This window comes from Lactuca sativa, chromosome 3 (assembly GCF_002870075.4).
Source record: "Lactuca sativa cultivar Salinas chromosome 3, Lsat_Salinas_v11, whole genome shotgun sequence".
NCBI lineage: Eukaryota > Viridiplantae > Streptophyta > Magnoliopsida > Asterales > Asteraceae > Lactuca > Lactuca sativa.
Genome location: NC_056625.2, coordinates 19,730,256 through 19,746,136, shown reverse-complemented (window position 1 = coordinate 19,746,136; position 15,881 = coordinate 19,730,256). Strand labels below are relative to the sequence as shown.

Here is a 15,881-nt window from a genome sequence, read left to right as displayed (position 1 = left end):
AATGAGAGTACCCTCATGGCTTCTGTTCATGATAAACAAGAGTCCCACACCCCTCACAATGGTCTTTGGATTCTTACGCAACCCGTCCCTCAGTGGGGTGGATGCCTGATTCAAAACCTCATTGGACACTTGAGCACACCCACCCCCACCCCCACCCCCACCCCACCCCACCCAACCCCATCATCAGTTTAGCTTAAATATATATATCTCTTACCATATCTTCTTCATTCAATTCCCACCTTCATCATCTCTTGATATGGGAAAGAAAGGAAGTGGTTCGTGGTTCACCGCAGTCAAGAGAGCTTTTAGTCCAAATAAATCCAAGAATCAAGATCAAGATTTCGATCAAGAAGATGACAGGGTACGTATATATATAACACCACATCTACTTTACACACAACACATGCACAGGGTCAGGCTTTCTATATATCTTTGTGAATGTTGATTATGGTTTTGTTGCAGAAGAGGGAGAAGAGAAGATGGTTGTTTAGAAAATCATCAAATGCTGTACAAATACCGAGTCAAGTGAGAGATAATGTATCAAGTAACGATGTTCCACAACCTAAACATGCTGTTCATGACCTCGCTGCAGAGGAGGAGAAGCGTGCCATTTTAATGGCGGCAGCCACCATTAAAGCGGCTGAAGCTGCTGCCACTACCGCCCATGCAGCTGCGGAGATTATTCGTCTCACCACCAGACCTTCTCCCATTTCTGTTAAGCACCATTTCGCTGCCATTCTCATTCAGACATCTTTCCGTGGCTACCTGGTAATCCTTTCCTCCTTTTACATAGCATACAGATCTTTCTACTCGGTTTGAAATGGTCTACTGGGTTTATGTTTCTGTCTCGATAAACAAATTTGCATATAAGTCATCTAATTTATGAAAACAAAACCATAATCTACGCTAAGTAGCCGATTATGTTGGATTTAATTAGAGCATAAAAAGCAAACAAAAATTAAAATGAAATCCTTAGTTCCTGGATGTAATGGTTTCTGGATACATATTACTTAATTTCTGGCAGTTGACAGGGTACGTGGTGCAGAAACTCACGTGCCAGTGCACAAGTTATCGTAAAGATTAAGAACTCATTTTACTATAAGATAAACAGATAATACTGATTGCAAACTCACAACTATTCATTAAACAATATTATCATAGTAACATGGAATTTAAGCCATATATCACAACCATGTGAGTAGGGCACGATGGCAGAGGCAACAGTCTTATAACGTTAACTACTTCACATATATATAAATATTCTTTTAAAGTTTCAAGAAATATATTTATATTAATTCTTTTGTCTTTTGTTGTTTCTTTCACATGAGAGAGATGTACGATGAATTAAAGAAATCACGACAAACAACGAGCTATGAAATTTCATATTCGTATGTCACGTGACAAACATAACTTTTGGTGGGTCCATCATATTTATGATTAATTCTGATTTTGAATGTGCTTTTACTGTGGTTGAAGGCAAGAAGAGCACTACAAGCACTGAAGGGGATAGTGATGCTTCAAGCAGTGATTCGAGGTCAGAATGTAAGGAAGCAAGCAACCATCACTTTAAGATGCATGCAGGCACTTTTACGAGTACAATCACGACTACATGATCAACGATCCAGGCTCTCACATGACGGAGGTAGAAAGTCAGTGATGGCAGAAACACCAACTTTCTTGGAATCCAAATACCTTCAAGATATACGACAAAGGAAGTCCATGGTAAGTATATATATTGCCTTAATTTACACTAAACAGACAATATTTCTTCAAGTCCTTTAACGATTTTACATAACAGTCCAGAGACGGAAGTTGCATTCCGGATGATTGGAGTGACAGACCACACTCTCTTGAAGAGCTCGATGCCATATTACAGAGCCGAAAGGAACGTGAAGCGTCTCTTGCTACAGCTTTCTCCCAACAGGTACACTTAATTATAGCTCGATATCGTAATTATATTTCATGGCCATGTTCTTTTCTTTAGGCTCGCTAACGAAAACCCGTATCAAGATGCAGAAACTCAGCAGAAACCCATCTACCATGGATGAAAAAGAGCTCGAAGAAAGTGCTAGTTGGTTAGATCGATGGATAGAAGCAAAGCAATGGGAAAACCAGAGAACCAGCAGAGCTTCTTTAGACAGAAGGGACTCGATAAAAACAGTTGAAATCGATACTTCAAGACCCAATTCTCGCTCAGGTACAAGCGCTTACAAATTACAACAATACCATGCTTCACATTACATCCCCAACTCACCGAGTCGAAGATCAAGCTACAGCCCTTCAACAGGTCAACAACCCATCACACCATCTCCAATCAAGACAAAACCAATACAGATCCGGTCAGCAAGTCCGCATTGTTCAAAAGAGGAGAGAAGTTACTTGAATACAAACATACATAGCCTACGCTCAACTCCACGTGTCAGTGGGTCCATGTTTAGGTATAGCACGTGTGTAAACGACATGGCAATACCTAACTACATGGCTGCAACAGAGTCTGCGAAAGCAAAGATAAGGTCACAGAGCACACCTAGACAGAGACCCGCAACACCAGAGAGGGAACGAGTGGGGTCTGCTAAGAAAAGACTAGCATACCCCATCCCTGATCCATGTGATAATGGCAGCGAGGGGTACAAGGGTCATTATTACTCTGATCATAATTATGGTCATAACTTAAGGAGCCCAAGCTTCAAGAGTGTCCAAGTGGGTCATGTTGGTATGGGACAGCAATGGTATTATGCAGACAGCACTAATGGTGGAGAACTTTCACCTTGTTCTACTACTGATTTAAGAAGGTGGCTTAGGTGAGTTAATTAGTGGCATGTCGACATAACATAGAGAAGAAGTAGCATCAAGTTTAATTAGGTGATGTTTGATGAACCGAAACAAAAGAAATTAGGGTTCCATTTGTTGCCATTTTCATATATCTTGTAGTATTAAATGTATTCTCTTCATTGTTTCCAACTATTGTAATATTTATTGAACATGGGCATGTTAACATGAGCCAAGTGCAATGTATAATTAAGGGGTGGTATCTTTTTAGAAACATGCAAAAGTTTGAGCACTTATACCAACCACCTAGTGGGCCATTACAGTGAGAAATATTCCAAAAGACCGCAAACAAAGAATCTTGCATAAAAACTAAAGACTAAAATCAACAATAAAATTGTCGTTCATTCTACATGATTCATTGGCATTATAAAAAGATGAACTATGGTCTATGGCAAATAAAATTGTTACGTAAAATGAAACCCAAGTAGTCTCATAAATTTTCAACTACAAACACACAAGATGGACCCCATTGATCATCATAGCTTTCCATGGTTTCAGGTTCACCTAATGAAGCTAAGCTCATGGCCATGTGCGTCACCATTCTCGCACAAGCTGCTTGTAGTTGTACTACTACTATTACTATGGGCATGAAAAGATGGCCCACTCAAAGGCCCATTTACAGTACTACTAGCAATACCCAGGCCCAATGCTTCACCCAATGGTCCACCAGGTGTTGAACGTGAACCCATCCAAGAACTCTGGTTCAACAACCACTCGTTATGTAATTTCCCTTCTCTTTCCACATCCAACATTCCAATTTCAAAATTGTGATCATCATCATCAATCCCACCACTACATTGCATCGACAAAGTAAGAGAACAGTTGTCCCCTCCTCCCGTACTTCTTGACCAAGCATCAATGAAATTCTGCCTCCTAACACCTGCAGTACTAGTAGTATCCAAAATATTACTGTAGTTGTTGTTGTTGTGGGATTCATGTTCTTGAGGAAAATTATGGTTCCTTTTCGATCCTACTCTGGGTGAGTGACTCAATGATTCCTGAAATTGTTGGTTCGATGAAGATACAGATACAGGGATCGCCCAACTTCACGTATTCATGCGACGTTTACATAAGAAAACCATCAAATACCCATAAAATTAAACGACAAACAAATTGATAGTTAGTTAGTTAGTAACAGCGATAGAACACTCACCTGGGATGTTGATATGAAGAAGTAATAAGAGTATTTGTATACGAAGTAGGAGTAATGTTGAGGGCGTTTGTTGTAATGTTAGTGTTGTGGGGTTGAATTTCCACAGGCTTTCTTGAACGGGGTCTGCTTTTGTGGGCATGACGCTCGCAGTATTTCTGGTCAGGTGCTACATCCCTCGAACATCTCCATTTCTTTCCATCTGTTCTTCTACACCTCCATGGCTCCGGATCCGACCCGCTTGAGAATCTCATGTCCATGCCCCCCTCTACGATGACCAAATTGACCAAAATCAAATTACTCATCTCAACTTTTTGACAGATTAAAAAAAAATCAAAGGAAAAGGAAAGGTGCCTCCTTTTTTCCAAGTTTCAAACAAATAAACAAATAGTAGTTTGATGGAAAAAGGGGGGAAGTGAATATCGGATTAAAATAAAGAAAAGAAAGTACTGTTGGATTGAGTGGAATAAGGTATTAAGAGCTGAGGGGGAACAGGGATAGAAGCCATAATGTACTTATAGATCATCGTCTGCCTCTCAAGCTCTTGCCACTGAGTCGCAGTGAAAAGTACTTTCCCTGAAACTTCCGTTGCTCCACCACTGTCTGATCCTTTATTCCACATTACGGAAAAAGGCCTTCTCTTTACACTCAACATGATAAACACAAAGAAAAAGTATGAAATTTTGATAATTGATACTTATAGCTTCTTACCGAAGACTACGCCACCACCAATTTCAGTCGAAGCTTGATGATTTTGAAGCTGGTTGTGGTGATAATATGAAGAAGGAGGCATGAAATTGGTGATCTTGTTATGAAGGTTAAAAGATGATACAGCGTGTTGCATGTTTATACCAATTGCGATATCAGACTCCAAGAACGCCGAAGGCGCAGGTGCAGGTGCTTCCCCTGAGTCATCGTCTCCGCCTCCGATATTAAAACCCCTACTACTGCTTCTGTCTCCATTCCCCATTTTTCAAGAAAATACAAAACCTAGATTTCTATCTTTACCCTAGAAACTTAAAAGGGTTGGGGTTTTGATGGTTTCCATGATTCCTACATTGACCCCCATTAAAAAAAACAGGGACAAACGATTGAAACAAAAAGCTACAAACTTGGTCCCCCTGTTTCTCTTTCTCTCTATCTTTATCTTTTTCCCTTTCCTCTCTCTACTAAGACTTGGGGATAAAAGTTCAGATTGTTTGAAAAAGGTGATTCAAAATTCTTTTATTAGGAGTATGCTCAAATTAATGATAACGAAAGAAAACAAAAAAAAAGAGCTGACACTTGACAGCATCCGCCATTCAGTCACCCGGTACCTGATCAAATCCAAAATCCAATTGGAGATATAATGAATGAACAGTCAACGCAAGGAGTCATAAATTAGGGTCTAGCCACGTCTATGATTCTCCTAGCTATGTGATTCAGAGCTAGGTTTGACTTATGTTTTGCATGGAAGAAAAATGTGAGAGAGATACTGATTCAGATACAATGGGGAGTCTCGGTCGCCTATGAGTTTAAGGGAGTGACAGAAGCTGTCTGTTTAGAGGAAAGTGTTTTTGACAGGAGGAGGTTTAATAGCTTGGTTGTTTCCGTCGAGATATGTCGCAATCGGCTGAGCTATTTGCCATTTTTGGGCGTCGGGACGGAGGTCCATTGGGTTTTCATGTGCGCGGGGATGGGGACCCCAACCAAAGCATATTGTCAGTCAGCCATTTACTATTCTTACTATTTACTATTTACGCCTCCTTTTCTACCGTTTTCAAACTTCAACATACCCTTTTCTGTGCATTGGCACATGTACTCTACATATCCTTTCCTGGCTTTTGGTATTTTGTTGCGTTGTTATATACAAAAAAATACTTTGCAAATTACAATGTAAATGGTTATACACATTTAATCAATTACCATATATATATATATATATATATATATATATATATATATATATATATATATATATATATATATATATATATATATATATATATATATAACATAAAATAATCACATTCTTTTTTGCAGGTGGTTGCAAAATGCTTTATATTCGCCTGAACAAAAAATTTGTTTATAAAGATTTATGAATCCCAATTCGTTGACAAATACTTTATATTCATCTGACAATTGTAAAATTCTACTTTTGTTTTGCGATATAGCTACATTTTGCCCACAAAAACAAATGGAGTTTCAAAGCCACATCAAAAAAATGTAAGGTTTTTATTAGATGTAATGGTTGTATCATAAACAAAAACATATTATGCCTAAGGATATACCAGTTATGAAAGGCGTTTATAGCCATATATATTGACATCTCACCACAATCATGCACACTACCCCGAAGATGGCGTTGTCTTACCTGACAGAACTAGCGTTAGTTTTTGTGGTTTACACCACGAGACGTCACGCCTTTTTTCTTTCTTTTCTTCCTTTTTCGTTCATCTTCTTTTTCTTCATGGGTACGTTGCAGGTATATTGATGACCACATTGATGGTGTCGGTTGTTGACTTGGAAGCTCTCCACAATCTTCGACATGGAGAATATACCATTCGACCTTAAAAAAGTCAAAATGAATTTTAAAAATCACAAAACATAGATTAATTATGGCAAACTAGACTCTTGGAAACAATTATCATTTCCAAAAGCTTGTCGAGTGAAATCATGTATTAATGATATACCTTGCTGGGTATATTAGGATAAACTAGTTTATAACCCATAGAAAATATAGTTACAAAATTAATTAAATTTTCATAGTAAAAACTCAAAATTATTAATTAATTATTTTAAAATAAATTAATATTTAAAAAAATTATTTTTAGTTATATAAAATTATAATCGTTGATTCAAATAAATATGTGAAATTATATCATTTTATAATCCGTATTAATTTTATTTTATTTTTTATTCTAATGTTATTAATTGAATATAATTAGAATAAAAAAATTTAGATTTTAAATTTAAAATGAATAACCAATAGATTGACAAAAAAGTATAACATTAATTAGGAAGAGTAATAAAGTGATAAATGTCAAAAGAACTACTTTTTTTTTTATTAAAATAAGGAGATAATCCAAATAAATATATTAACAATTCCACAAAATAGTTAGAAATATAGTTATTATTTTAGAGAAATCAAATATCTTCATTGTTCATACCCATTTTCTTAATTACTATATGAATGTAAATGTCAAAATCAAGATACATGATTAAAAGAAATTAATAGATTTTACATGACATTATTTCATATGAATAGAAAGATTGGTATATACAAAAATAAATGATATTTAATTTCTCGTTTAAAAGGTATTTTAAGATTTCATTTTGAAACTCAAAATAACTTTTAAACAAAATGACTTATTGATTTATGGTGGTATGAAAATGAGATTTTTAAAAAGTGTTTAAATTACCTTTTGAGATGGAAAAAGTTAACAAGTCTATAAGTTTTTTCTTTTTTAAATATTTGTCTAAACTTATAAATCTTTTAAGGAGTATTTTAGCTTTTACAACCTACATCCAAAAAGTTATAAGGAGTTTTAAAAAATTAAAAATCCTAAGTTATTGAAATCTTCTTTTAAAATGTTTATAAAAAGTTATTTTGTAATGCCTTTTCACATTGTCAAACATCTTTTTTAACTTATTGACTTGTTAAAAAAAATCAATAAATTGTTTAATTGTTATTGTACAATGAGTGAGATGGCAAACGGACAACAAGCTGAGCCGCTAAGCCTTTTTGAATGGTAAAACTAATTCTTTTAAATTGTTTTTAAATGAAATCTCAAACTACCTCTAAATTAGTACTATATATAAAATATTTGGTTTTTATTTAACTGTAAATTTGTTTTATGCCTTACCCAAATACAATATAACATTCATAAAGTAAGAGATCTTTAAATAATTCATGTCACATGTATACGATAATATGTAGTCACCTTGGTTGTATAATTATATAATTTCAAGTTCTTCCTCATATTTTATCACTCCATAAACATAAAAACAAAATAGCATAATTACACCGAGGTACCCGACCAGCTTGCAATTATGGTGACATATATTTTGTGTACATTGTGTGGTGTTCTAGTGAAATAAAAAGTTGGTAAATATGGTGAATGTCGTCATTGATATAGATTCTATACCCACTATATACAGGTAGGCGAGTTATTTGGTTGGTTTTTTTTACGGTTAAATCAGTTTAGTTTATTAGTTTTTTATATTTTAATTTTTAAATCTATCCATTACCAAACCACATAAATTTTGGTTTATTTGGTTGCGGAATATTCGGTTTGGTTAACCACTTAAACAAAATAAAAAAAAAATACATTAATATATAACATAATATATTCAATCTTTTATTATTTGTTGGCTTGAAGAGCAACACACAAGCTGAGAGATAGGTTAATATATTAAGATGAGAGAAATGAATGAAGGTTATACCATTTGGTTAAATTGTTTTTAGTTTTTAATACAAAATATAAAACAATTATAAATTTATAATTGTTAATAACTAAAAGCATTGCAATGATAAACATATATGATAGGTCAAAAAAATTACAATCTCACTATTTAATTATATTGACCTCTAATTAATTTGTTTCTCCAATGATTAAACTTTTTTATGAACTTTTTCATTAATTTAACTATTTTATTTTTACCTATCTAAAATGTTATATAAAATCCTCACGTTTAATTAATTCTTATTTAAATATATCATATTTTAATATAAACATTCACTCACGTACAAACGATTCAGATATTACTATATTAAATATTTATATATTATATATTTTTTTATCTATAAACTTTAGATAAATAATAAATACTTAAAATTAGATCAAGAGGATAAAATGTAATATTATTAAAGAGAAAATTGTTAGAATGTTCAAAGTATTAAACTATATTGATCATTTAATATATATTGAATAGTGAATAAAAATAAGCAAAAAAAATCATATACTTCAATAGTGTTAAATTGTTTCTACCACTCAACCAAATATTAATAAGCTATAAAAAACCTCACATTAGAGATGTTCTAAATAATTAGTTATGAAAATCTTATTAACTAATCTATAAATTTATATATATAAAATGTTAATTCATATATATATATATATATATATATATATATATATATATATATATATATATATATATATATATATATAGGTAGGTAGGTTCAAATGTTTCTCACATCTATTGTGTGCTACAATACACCAATAAAAATTTAGTAAACATTAAATATATATTAAATGATATCCATACTTATAATTTTTTTTATGGAAACTAATTAAATTCGTCGTTAATATCAACAATAATATATTCTTTCAGAATGAATTCGTATCTAGAAGAATAGAAACGTATTCTAGTAGAACGAGAGTATATTCTACTAGAATACGCTCTCATTCTTAATATTTCATACAATTTTGTTGTATTTTAAGTGAGTTGGTCCTGAAAGAACATTATTGCTAACATAAAAACCTAGATACAAATTCATTCTGAAAGAATGTTATTGCTGACATTAATGACGAATTTAATTAGTTTCCATAAAAAGAAAATTATAACGAGATTACAGAAAAAAAAAACACATAAATACTCATTAAGCATCCTACTTACCAAATAAGATTTGATTAAGTATTTGGGACAAACAATATTTGATACAGATGTAATTTTTTTATTTTTTTTATAAATGGTTATAATGAATAATGACATTATTTAAAATGATAAGGTTGATGTGTGTTGTGTCATCTTTACCATATGTATTTCTCTACCATATAAGTGTCATCTCAGTCATACTTACCATAAAGTAATGGTTTCTCGTTCGTCACACATAAGGAGCACCATGACATGTATACTAATTAAAAAAAAAAAAAAAGAAAGCATAACATGGCATAACCCCCCCCCCCCCCCCCCACACACACACACACACACCCACACCCCTAAAAGCTTAGAAAACAAAAATAACATGAAATTAAAAAAAAAAAAAAAAAAAAAAAAAAAAAAAAAAAAACTAAAAACTAAAAAAACACACAACTAACGCTTAAAAAAATAACTAAATGTTATATTTTTCCTAATGTTGGCTTTGATTGCCAAAACAATTTCACGCTCCTTCTCGGTGTAGTTACTTGTGTCTCATGTCGCTTTCACATTATTTCCTACGCTCTCTTTCATAAGCAATGTGTAAAAGTTTGTCAATTCTTGCATTTAGACCTTCACATCGCCCCCTATCACTTTCAAGTCATCCGAATTTATAGATTTCTATTTGTCTTTGCGTTTTTCTTCGTCCCTTACTATTGGTTGGGAATGTGGTGTAACTTGAATTGTTTCATCATCATTAAGGTCGATTCCAACATGAGCATCCAATGTAGTGTACTCGTATTCGGATTTTCTTGAGTGCTTTAAACCATCATCAATATGTTCATTAGATTTTTTTGGTCAATTTCCTTTTTTCGTTATCTTTCACAAAATTCCAAAACTCAACAAACATGAAAGTCTTCTTCTTTTCCTTTTCGTACACTTTTATAACTTTTTGCAAAATTACATCATCACTTTCTCCACTTTTCCATTGATGTTACATGTTGTTATACAAATCATTAAACAATAAAACTTCCTTTTTTGTCTACTCTCATTTGGAATACACTTGGTCTTTTGTACGATAATCTCCTAGATTCATTCCTTTGTAGAACTATTTAGAACTCACCTCCAAAAAGGGTCATGTTTATGGTCTTTGCCCACTTTCGCATCCTTGGGTATATTGATCCATACATATGCCAATGCCATCACTTTTACGGGTTCTCATGGTTTACATGGGGACTTTCTTTTTCTTTTATTAGGTGTTGCGATCGGTTGAGTTTCTCTAACGAATTCAAGTTTGGTTTCGGATTTGACGTGAGTTTCTCGAACGAATTCGGGTTGATTTTGAGACAAAAAATCGAAAGGATTAAATTCAGTGTCAAATTGGACTTGCGGTTGTGGTTATGGTTATTGTTACGGATAATACGATAACATACCACCATAGTGGTAAATAAGGGGCGAATAAATTTGCCCATAAAAAGGAGTTTGAGTGTTTCTTGTAGATAATTTTTTGATTGTTTTGGTTGTTTGAAGAAGAAATATATATCTTTTTTAATTCTAGAAAGATAGAAGTAGAGTTATAGAGAGATAGAATAAATGTAGTGAGGTGTGGTAAATATAGATATTCAAGGTCTTATTTATAAATAAAAAATGAAACTAAAAAAAGTAACTTTCATATTAGAGAGAGAGAGAGAGAGAGAGAGAGAGAGAGAGAGAGAGAGAGAGAGAGAGAGAAAGAGAGATTGTGGAAAAGTCTTACCAAGCTTGGCCCATACCATAGACCTTAGATGGTATTAGCCACGATCTAAGTGGCATACTGTGATAGGAACCAAACCCACACCTCAAAGCCTAATAAATTTATTTCAATTAATTTCTTTGCAACAAACAGAGCCAATCACATGAAAAAAAAATTATCTTTGAAAAAGTTATAATGAAGAATTTAAGAGGCTCTCGTATTTGAAAAACCTATAGTGAGTTTTAAATTGGTGAAATGAATTAGAATAGGAAAGGAAGTTGTCATGGAGAGATCTGGAAATCATTTGCGTTTGGCAAAATAGACCATCCTAATCCCACTAGCTTGCTCGGGTGATTTGAACTATGAAATCCTAAAACCAATTCCAAAGTTTAAACGACACAATTCCAAGGTTTTTAGGTCTAAACGGGAAACCTATTACAAACAACAAATTTGGGTTCCAACTAGTTCTATACCCACGTTATCTATTCTGATATTCGAAACCGGTTCCTTTGTACCGATCCGGTTCTCGGGTTACTCATTATTGAATTCTAGTTTTTGGATCCATCCAGGTTAGAGTCGGACTAAAGCGTCGTTTGTTTTGCACTTACCCGGACTGGTCAGAGCTGACTGCTGACTTGGTCAGTAGTCAGACTGTTTGATGGGCCTCCAAAAGTTATGATTCAATCAGAAATAGCTGACCCATTGGCTGACTCGACCCCCCACAAAAACAAGGCTGACCAAAGATTTCACCACTCAACACAAACAATTCATCAATGTTTTCATGAGGTCCTGCATGAAATGATGTGTTTTGCAAGAGAAATTATAGTACCAACATCATCTAATACAACAAGAAATACCTCAGAATGACATAGACGGCTAATAAATATATTTTTTGGAGCAATAGGTGCATTAGATGGAACGCTTGTACATGCAGTTGTGCCCGTTGATCAACAAACTCGTTATAGAGGAAGAGGAAAAGGTGAATGTTATCAAAATGTAATAGGAATATGTGATTTTGATATGATATTCACCTTTGTATGGGTTGGATGGGAGGACATAACACATGATTCTAAATATTGAAAGAAGTTGCATTTAATCCGACTTCGGGATTTCCATTCCCTCCACCACGTTTTTAATTTTTCTATAAGATTTATTATATGTATTAGTTATATAATAAGTTTTTCAATCATCTACAGATAAGTATTACCTTTGTGATGCTGCATACACCAACACTCGTGGATTTATGGCTCCCTACCGCAATACTAGGTATTGGTTAGCCGATTTTGAAGAAACAGAGCTTTAACTAACGAAGAAAGGTTCAATCATGCCCATGCACAACTTAGAAATATCATTAAACGTGCTTATGGTGTATTGAAGGCGAGATTTCCAATTTTAAAACAAATGACTCCTTATCATTTTTCAGTGCAAAGAGACATAGTTATTGCTTGTGTTGCGGTCCATAATTTTATAAGGAAATACAATATCGAAGATGAATTATTTACGAACTTTGAACAAAACACTATGGTTACTCTTGACGTGGAATGTGGAGGAAGTGGGAGCCAAAACATACAAGACATAGAATGGGGTTCGGAAGTAGTTGACTATATGACTACTTTGCGTGACTAAATTGCTAATCAATTACTTTCAAATGGTACACGTTAAATGATGTACTTTTTTTATTATGTATGACAATTTATATTTGGATTTTGTATTACACTTTGTATTTGGATTTTAAATGATGTATGTTTAATTTTGTTTTTATGTGATATTCATATTTTTATAATTATTTTATCTAGCATAAGGGACAACATAATGGTAATATGATATTTTTTTCATTCAGCACAATCAGTCGGATAAATAATCAAACAGCATAAACTCAGTCAGATGTGGACTCAGTCAGCTTCTAATCCAGTCAGCTCTAACCCATTCAGCAACTATCAAATGACTCCTTACTTTCACCCCTAGCTTGAATAGTGGGGTTATAACATTTCACAATCGGCAAATACCGTGAAATAAAATTGCCATTTAATCATATACTATTTCAAAAAAAAAATGTTTGTTATAGTAATTAACCCTAAAGTAAAACCCCAATATTTTGGAGGATCAAGATTGAAAATGTAGAGCAAAAGCTTTTTAATTAAATTGGCAAGCCAAGGAAATGGGATCATACATGCGATTGATTACTAGCATCTCTCAATCCTCAACCATCCATTGGCTAACATGAAACCCTAATTTCAATGTGATGAGAAGAACGCCACAGCTCCAACGAATGGAGCATTAATATAAGTAGCCGGCTCCGACTGAATATAATTGCTCCGATCATCTGCATAGTTATCATTACGATCTGGACCTCCGACAATCGCTCCAACGAGTATATTCGGATTGGGTGAACCAGAATTGAAGTACCGATGTCCGGCGTCACAAGATATACGATCAGGATGATCACGAACAGAGGGTACCGATGATCCCCGGTGGTGGATGTGTGTCGGGTATCGATCACCAAACCCCACCATGTACGACATTTTCATCGGATTATCACCCAATATGTAGTCAATCTGCTTCTTTGCTTGTACTATTAGCATCTCCGATGTGATCGTTGAAGCCCCACAAGAAGCACGACCACCATTCGAGTCAAGATACTTGGCGTACGTTAGCAAGAGGAAGGAGGAGGTCGTCACGTACTGGAGATTGCTCCCTTCTTGTTTGTAGAACAGACCTCCTCGGGTGTATTGTGCTTGGGAATTCTGTGATCCTGGAATCAATGAACAAATGTAGTTATCTGAATGCTGTTTATACGACTGAAATTCTTCGATTTTGTTCTCGAGAAAGCTTTTGGAAAGAAGAACTTTTGTCCCTGCTCTTTTGTCATCCCAACTGAAGGAGAAATCGTCGTCTTCTGAACCCATTAAGTGACCATTTGATTGAATGTAAGTCATGTAACTGGTATCCTGAGAGGCTCTGTGTATCCATGCCGCTCCCCACAGCAACTCGTCCTAAATACAACCAGAAATTTAAACAGGTTGAAGAACAGTAATTCCAAGAATCAAACAGGTTTCGTTAATTCGTTTCATGTTATCTTACATTGAATCCTGAATACGAGCAGTAAAACGGACACACAGCATTATGTAGCGAGTCGCTGTAAGAGCCTCTATAGTGGTCTGCAAATTTGAACACCTGATATATCCGATTTACATGATTATCTCGACAATATTAAGAAATCAATTAAGAGAGTTGTGATGAATAGATTAGTACATTCATGGCTGTTTGAAGTAATTTCTGTGAATAAGAAGGCTCGGAGTCTTGAAAGACAATGGAAGCCGCAGCCAGTGCAGCAGCAGTCTCTGCAGCCACATCAGATCCCGGATTTTGAGCCGACACCTTGTAGACACCTCGTGATGTGTCCATATCTTCCGGTCTCTCCCAGCATTGGTGATCGGAGTTAGCTTCCCCCACCTGTTTCAAATTTGGGAACAATAAGAGGTTTGTAAACTGTAATTGTACACTAACATGCATGGAACAAAAATGGTGGTCGGAGACTCGGAGTCGGACTCGGCTCGATCGTACCTGTACATACAATGTGCCGGGGGTGGCGGTGGCTGCTTTCAGAAGATAATCGGAGCCCCAACGAAGGGCAGCTTTCGCATTCCCTAATTCCGATTGCATAAACCCACCAAACTCGATGATACTCCATGCAAGCATAGTGGTGGTGAACGCCATGGGGAGCCCAAACTTCATGTTATCACCTGCATCGTAATAACCTCCGACTAGATCCACCTGAAAACAGAAAAACGGCATGCATGAGGGACAGTTACCGGAAACAATAGTGTATTTTGATGGTTCTGTGAAGGTACATTGGCGGAAGAACCGTCGTGTAAGGCGGAATCAGCCCTCCATTTGAGACGTTGGGTTGCAGGTAACTTGCCGGATCTTTGGCCTTCGAAGAAGAGGATGGATTTGGTGAGGGCGTCGGAGTAATGATCAGAAGTGAAAGCAGAATTAGCGAAAGAAGAAGAGGTTAGAAGGAGAAGAATGAGCAATGTAGGAGGAGCCATGTTTGTTTGTGAAAGGACGTGCAGGTGGTGAATGGTGATTTATAGAAGGTGGGTTTCCGGTGGTAGTTATGTGAGTGAACTCACGGGCTTAACTGCGCAAAAATTGAGTGAAGATGGTTCGTAGTGAAGCCAACAAACAAAAGGAATACTATTCAGTATTCACCATCAATTTCTTCTTAAATTTCACCTTAATTTACGTTAAATGATATTTTTTTACCTTAATCCCCAAATTTAAAAAGACTAAATATTTCCAAATTTGAGTTTTCACTTTTTTTAATACTTTTTTACGGCTCTAGTAAATAAATTATCTATCATATACTATTAATTAACCAATAGACTGTGAAGTCAAATCTCGCATGTGCATGGTTTAACAAGGATTGGTCTATTGAAAACACCCTCCGGCATGATTTCTTGGTACCGATAATTAAGCAAAGGAAAAAAAAAATTAGGACTTTTATCCATTCTACAAGTTATGAATTTGATGCCCATAATTTTAGGATTATAGTGGAATTGGTGTTAGAAGACATGTGTAAAAATAGAGGTGTGACAATTTCAA

General features: G+C 34.8%; 3 protein-coding genes across 6 annotated transcripts; 1 reads left to right on the top strand and 2 right to left on the bottom strand.

Annotated features, from left to right (window-relative positions):
• The first annotated feature begins 203 nt into the window (after positions 1-203).
• On the top strand, positions 204-3,052 carry LOC111919049 (protein IQ-DOMAIN 18-like). Of its 3 annotated transcripts, none has more exons than XM_052769185.1 (5): positions 204-361; positions 463-768; positions 1,477-1,722; positions 1,799-1,924; positions 2,017-3,052. In XM_052769185.1, exons 1-5 carry the CDS (start codon positions 257-259, stop codon positions 2,803-2,805), a joined length of 1,572 nt encoding a protein of 523 aa, XP_052625145.1. In that variant the 5' UTR covers positions 204-256; the 3' UTR covers positions 2,806-3,052. The 3 variants fall into 3 exon arrangements, with proteins under 3 accessions (XP_052625145.1, XP_052625143.1, XP_052625144.1); XM_052769183.1 differs by having other exon boundaries at positions 2,011-3,052; XM_052769184.1 differs by having other exon boundaries at positions 205-361; positions 466-768; positions 2,011-3,052.
• Positions 3,053-3,109: 57 nt separating this feature from the next.
• Positions 3,110-5,839, bottom strand: LOC111919061 (growth-regulating factor 2). Of its 2 annotated transcripts, XM_042900001.2 has the most exons (4): positions 4,691-5,839; positions 4,430-4,588; positions 3,983-4,247; positions 3,110-3,873 (listed from the first exon to the last, which is right to left on the bottom strand). In XM_042900001.2, exons 1-4 carry the CDS (start codon positions 4,947-4,949, stop codon positions 3,330-3,332), a joined length of 1,227 nt encoding a protein of 408 aa, XP_042755935.1. In that variant the 5' UTR covers positions 4,950-5,839; the 3' UTR covers positions 3,110-3,329. The 2 variants fall into 2 exon arrangements, with proteins under 2 accessions (XP_042755935.1, XP_023770438.1); XM_023914670.3 differs by lacking the exon at positions 4,430-4,588 and having other exon boundaries at positions 4,691-5,836.
• Positions 5,840-13,391: 7,552 nt separating this feature from the next.
• Positions 13,392-15,347, bottom strand: LOC111919038 (endoglucanase 1). Its single transcript, XM_023914654.3, has 5 exons — positions 15,125-15,347; positions 14,838-15,047; positions 14,526-14,726; positions 14,355-14,447; positions 13,392-14,266 (listed from the first exon to the last, which is right to left on the bottom strand). The coding sequence occupies exons 1-5, from the start codon at positions 15,323-15,325 to the stop codon at positions 13,508-13,510; spliced, it is 1,464 nt and encodes a 487-aa protein (XP_023770422.1). The 5' UTR covers positions 15,326-15,347; the 3' UTR covers positions 13,392-13,507.
• Positions 15,348-15,881: the final 534 nt, after the last annotated feature.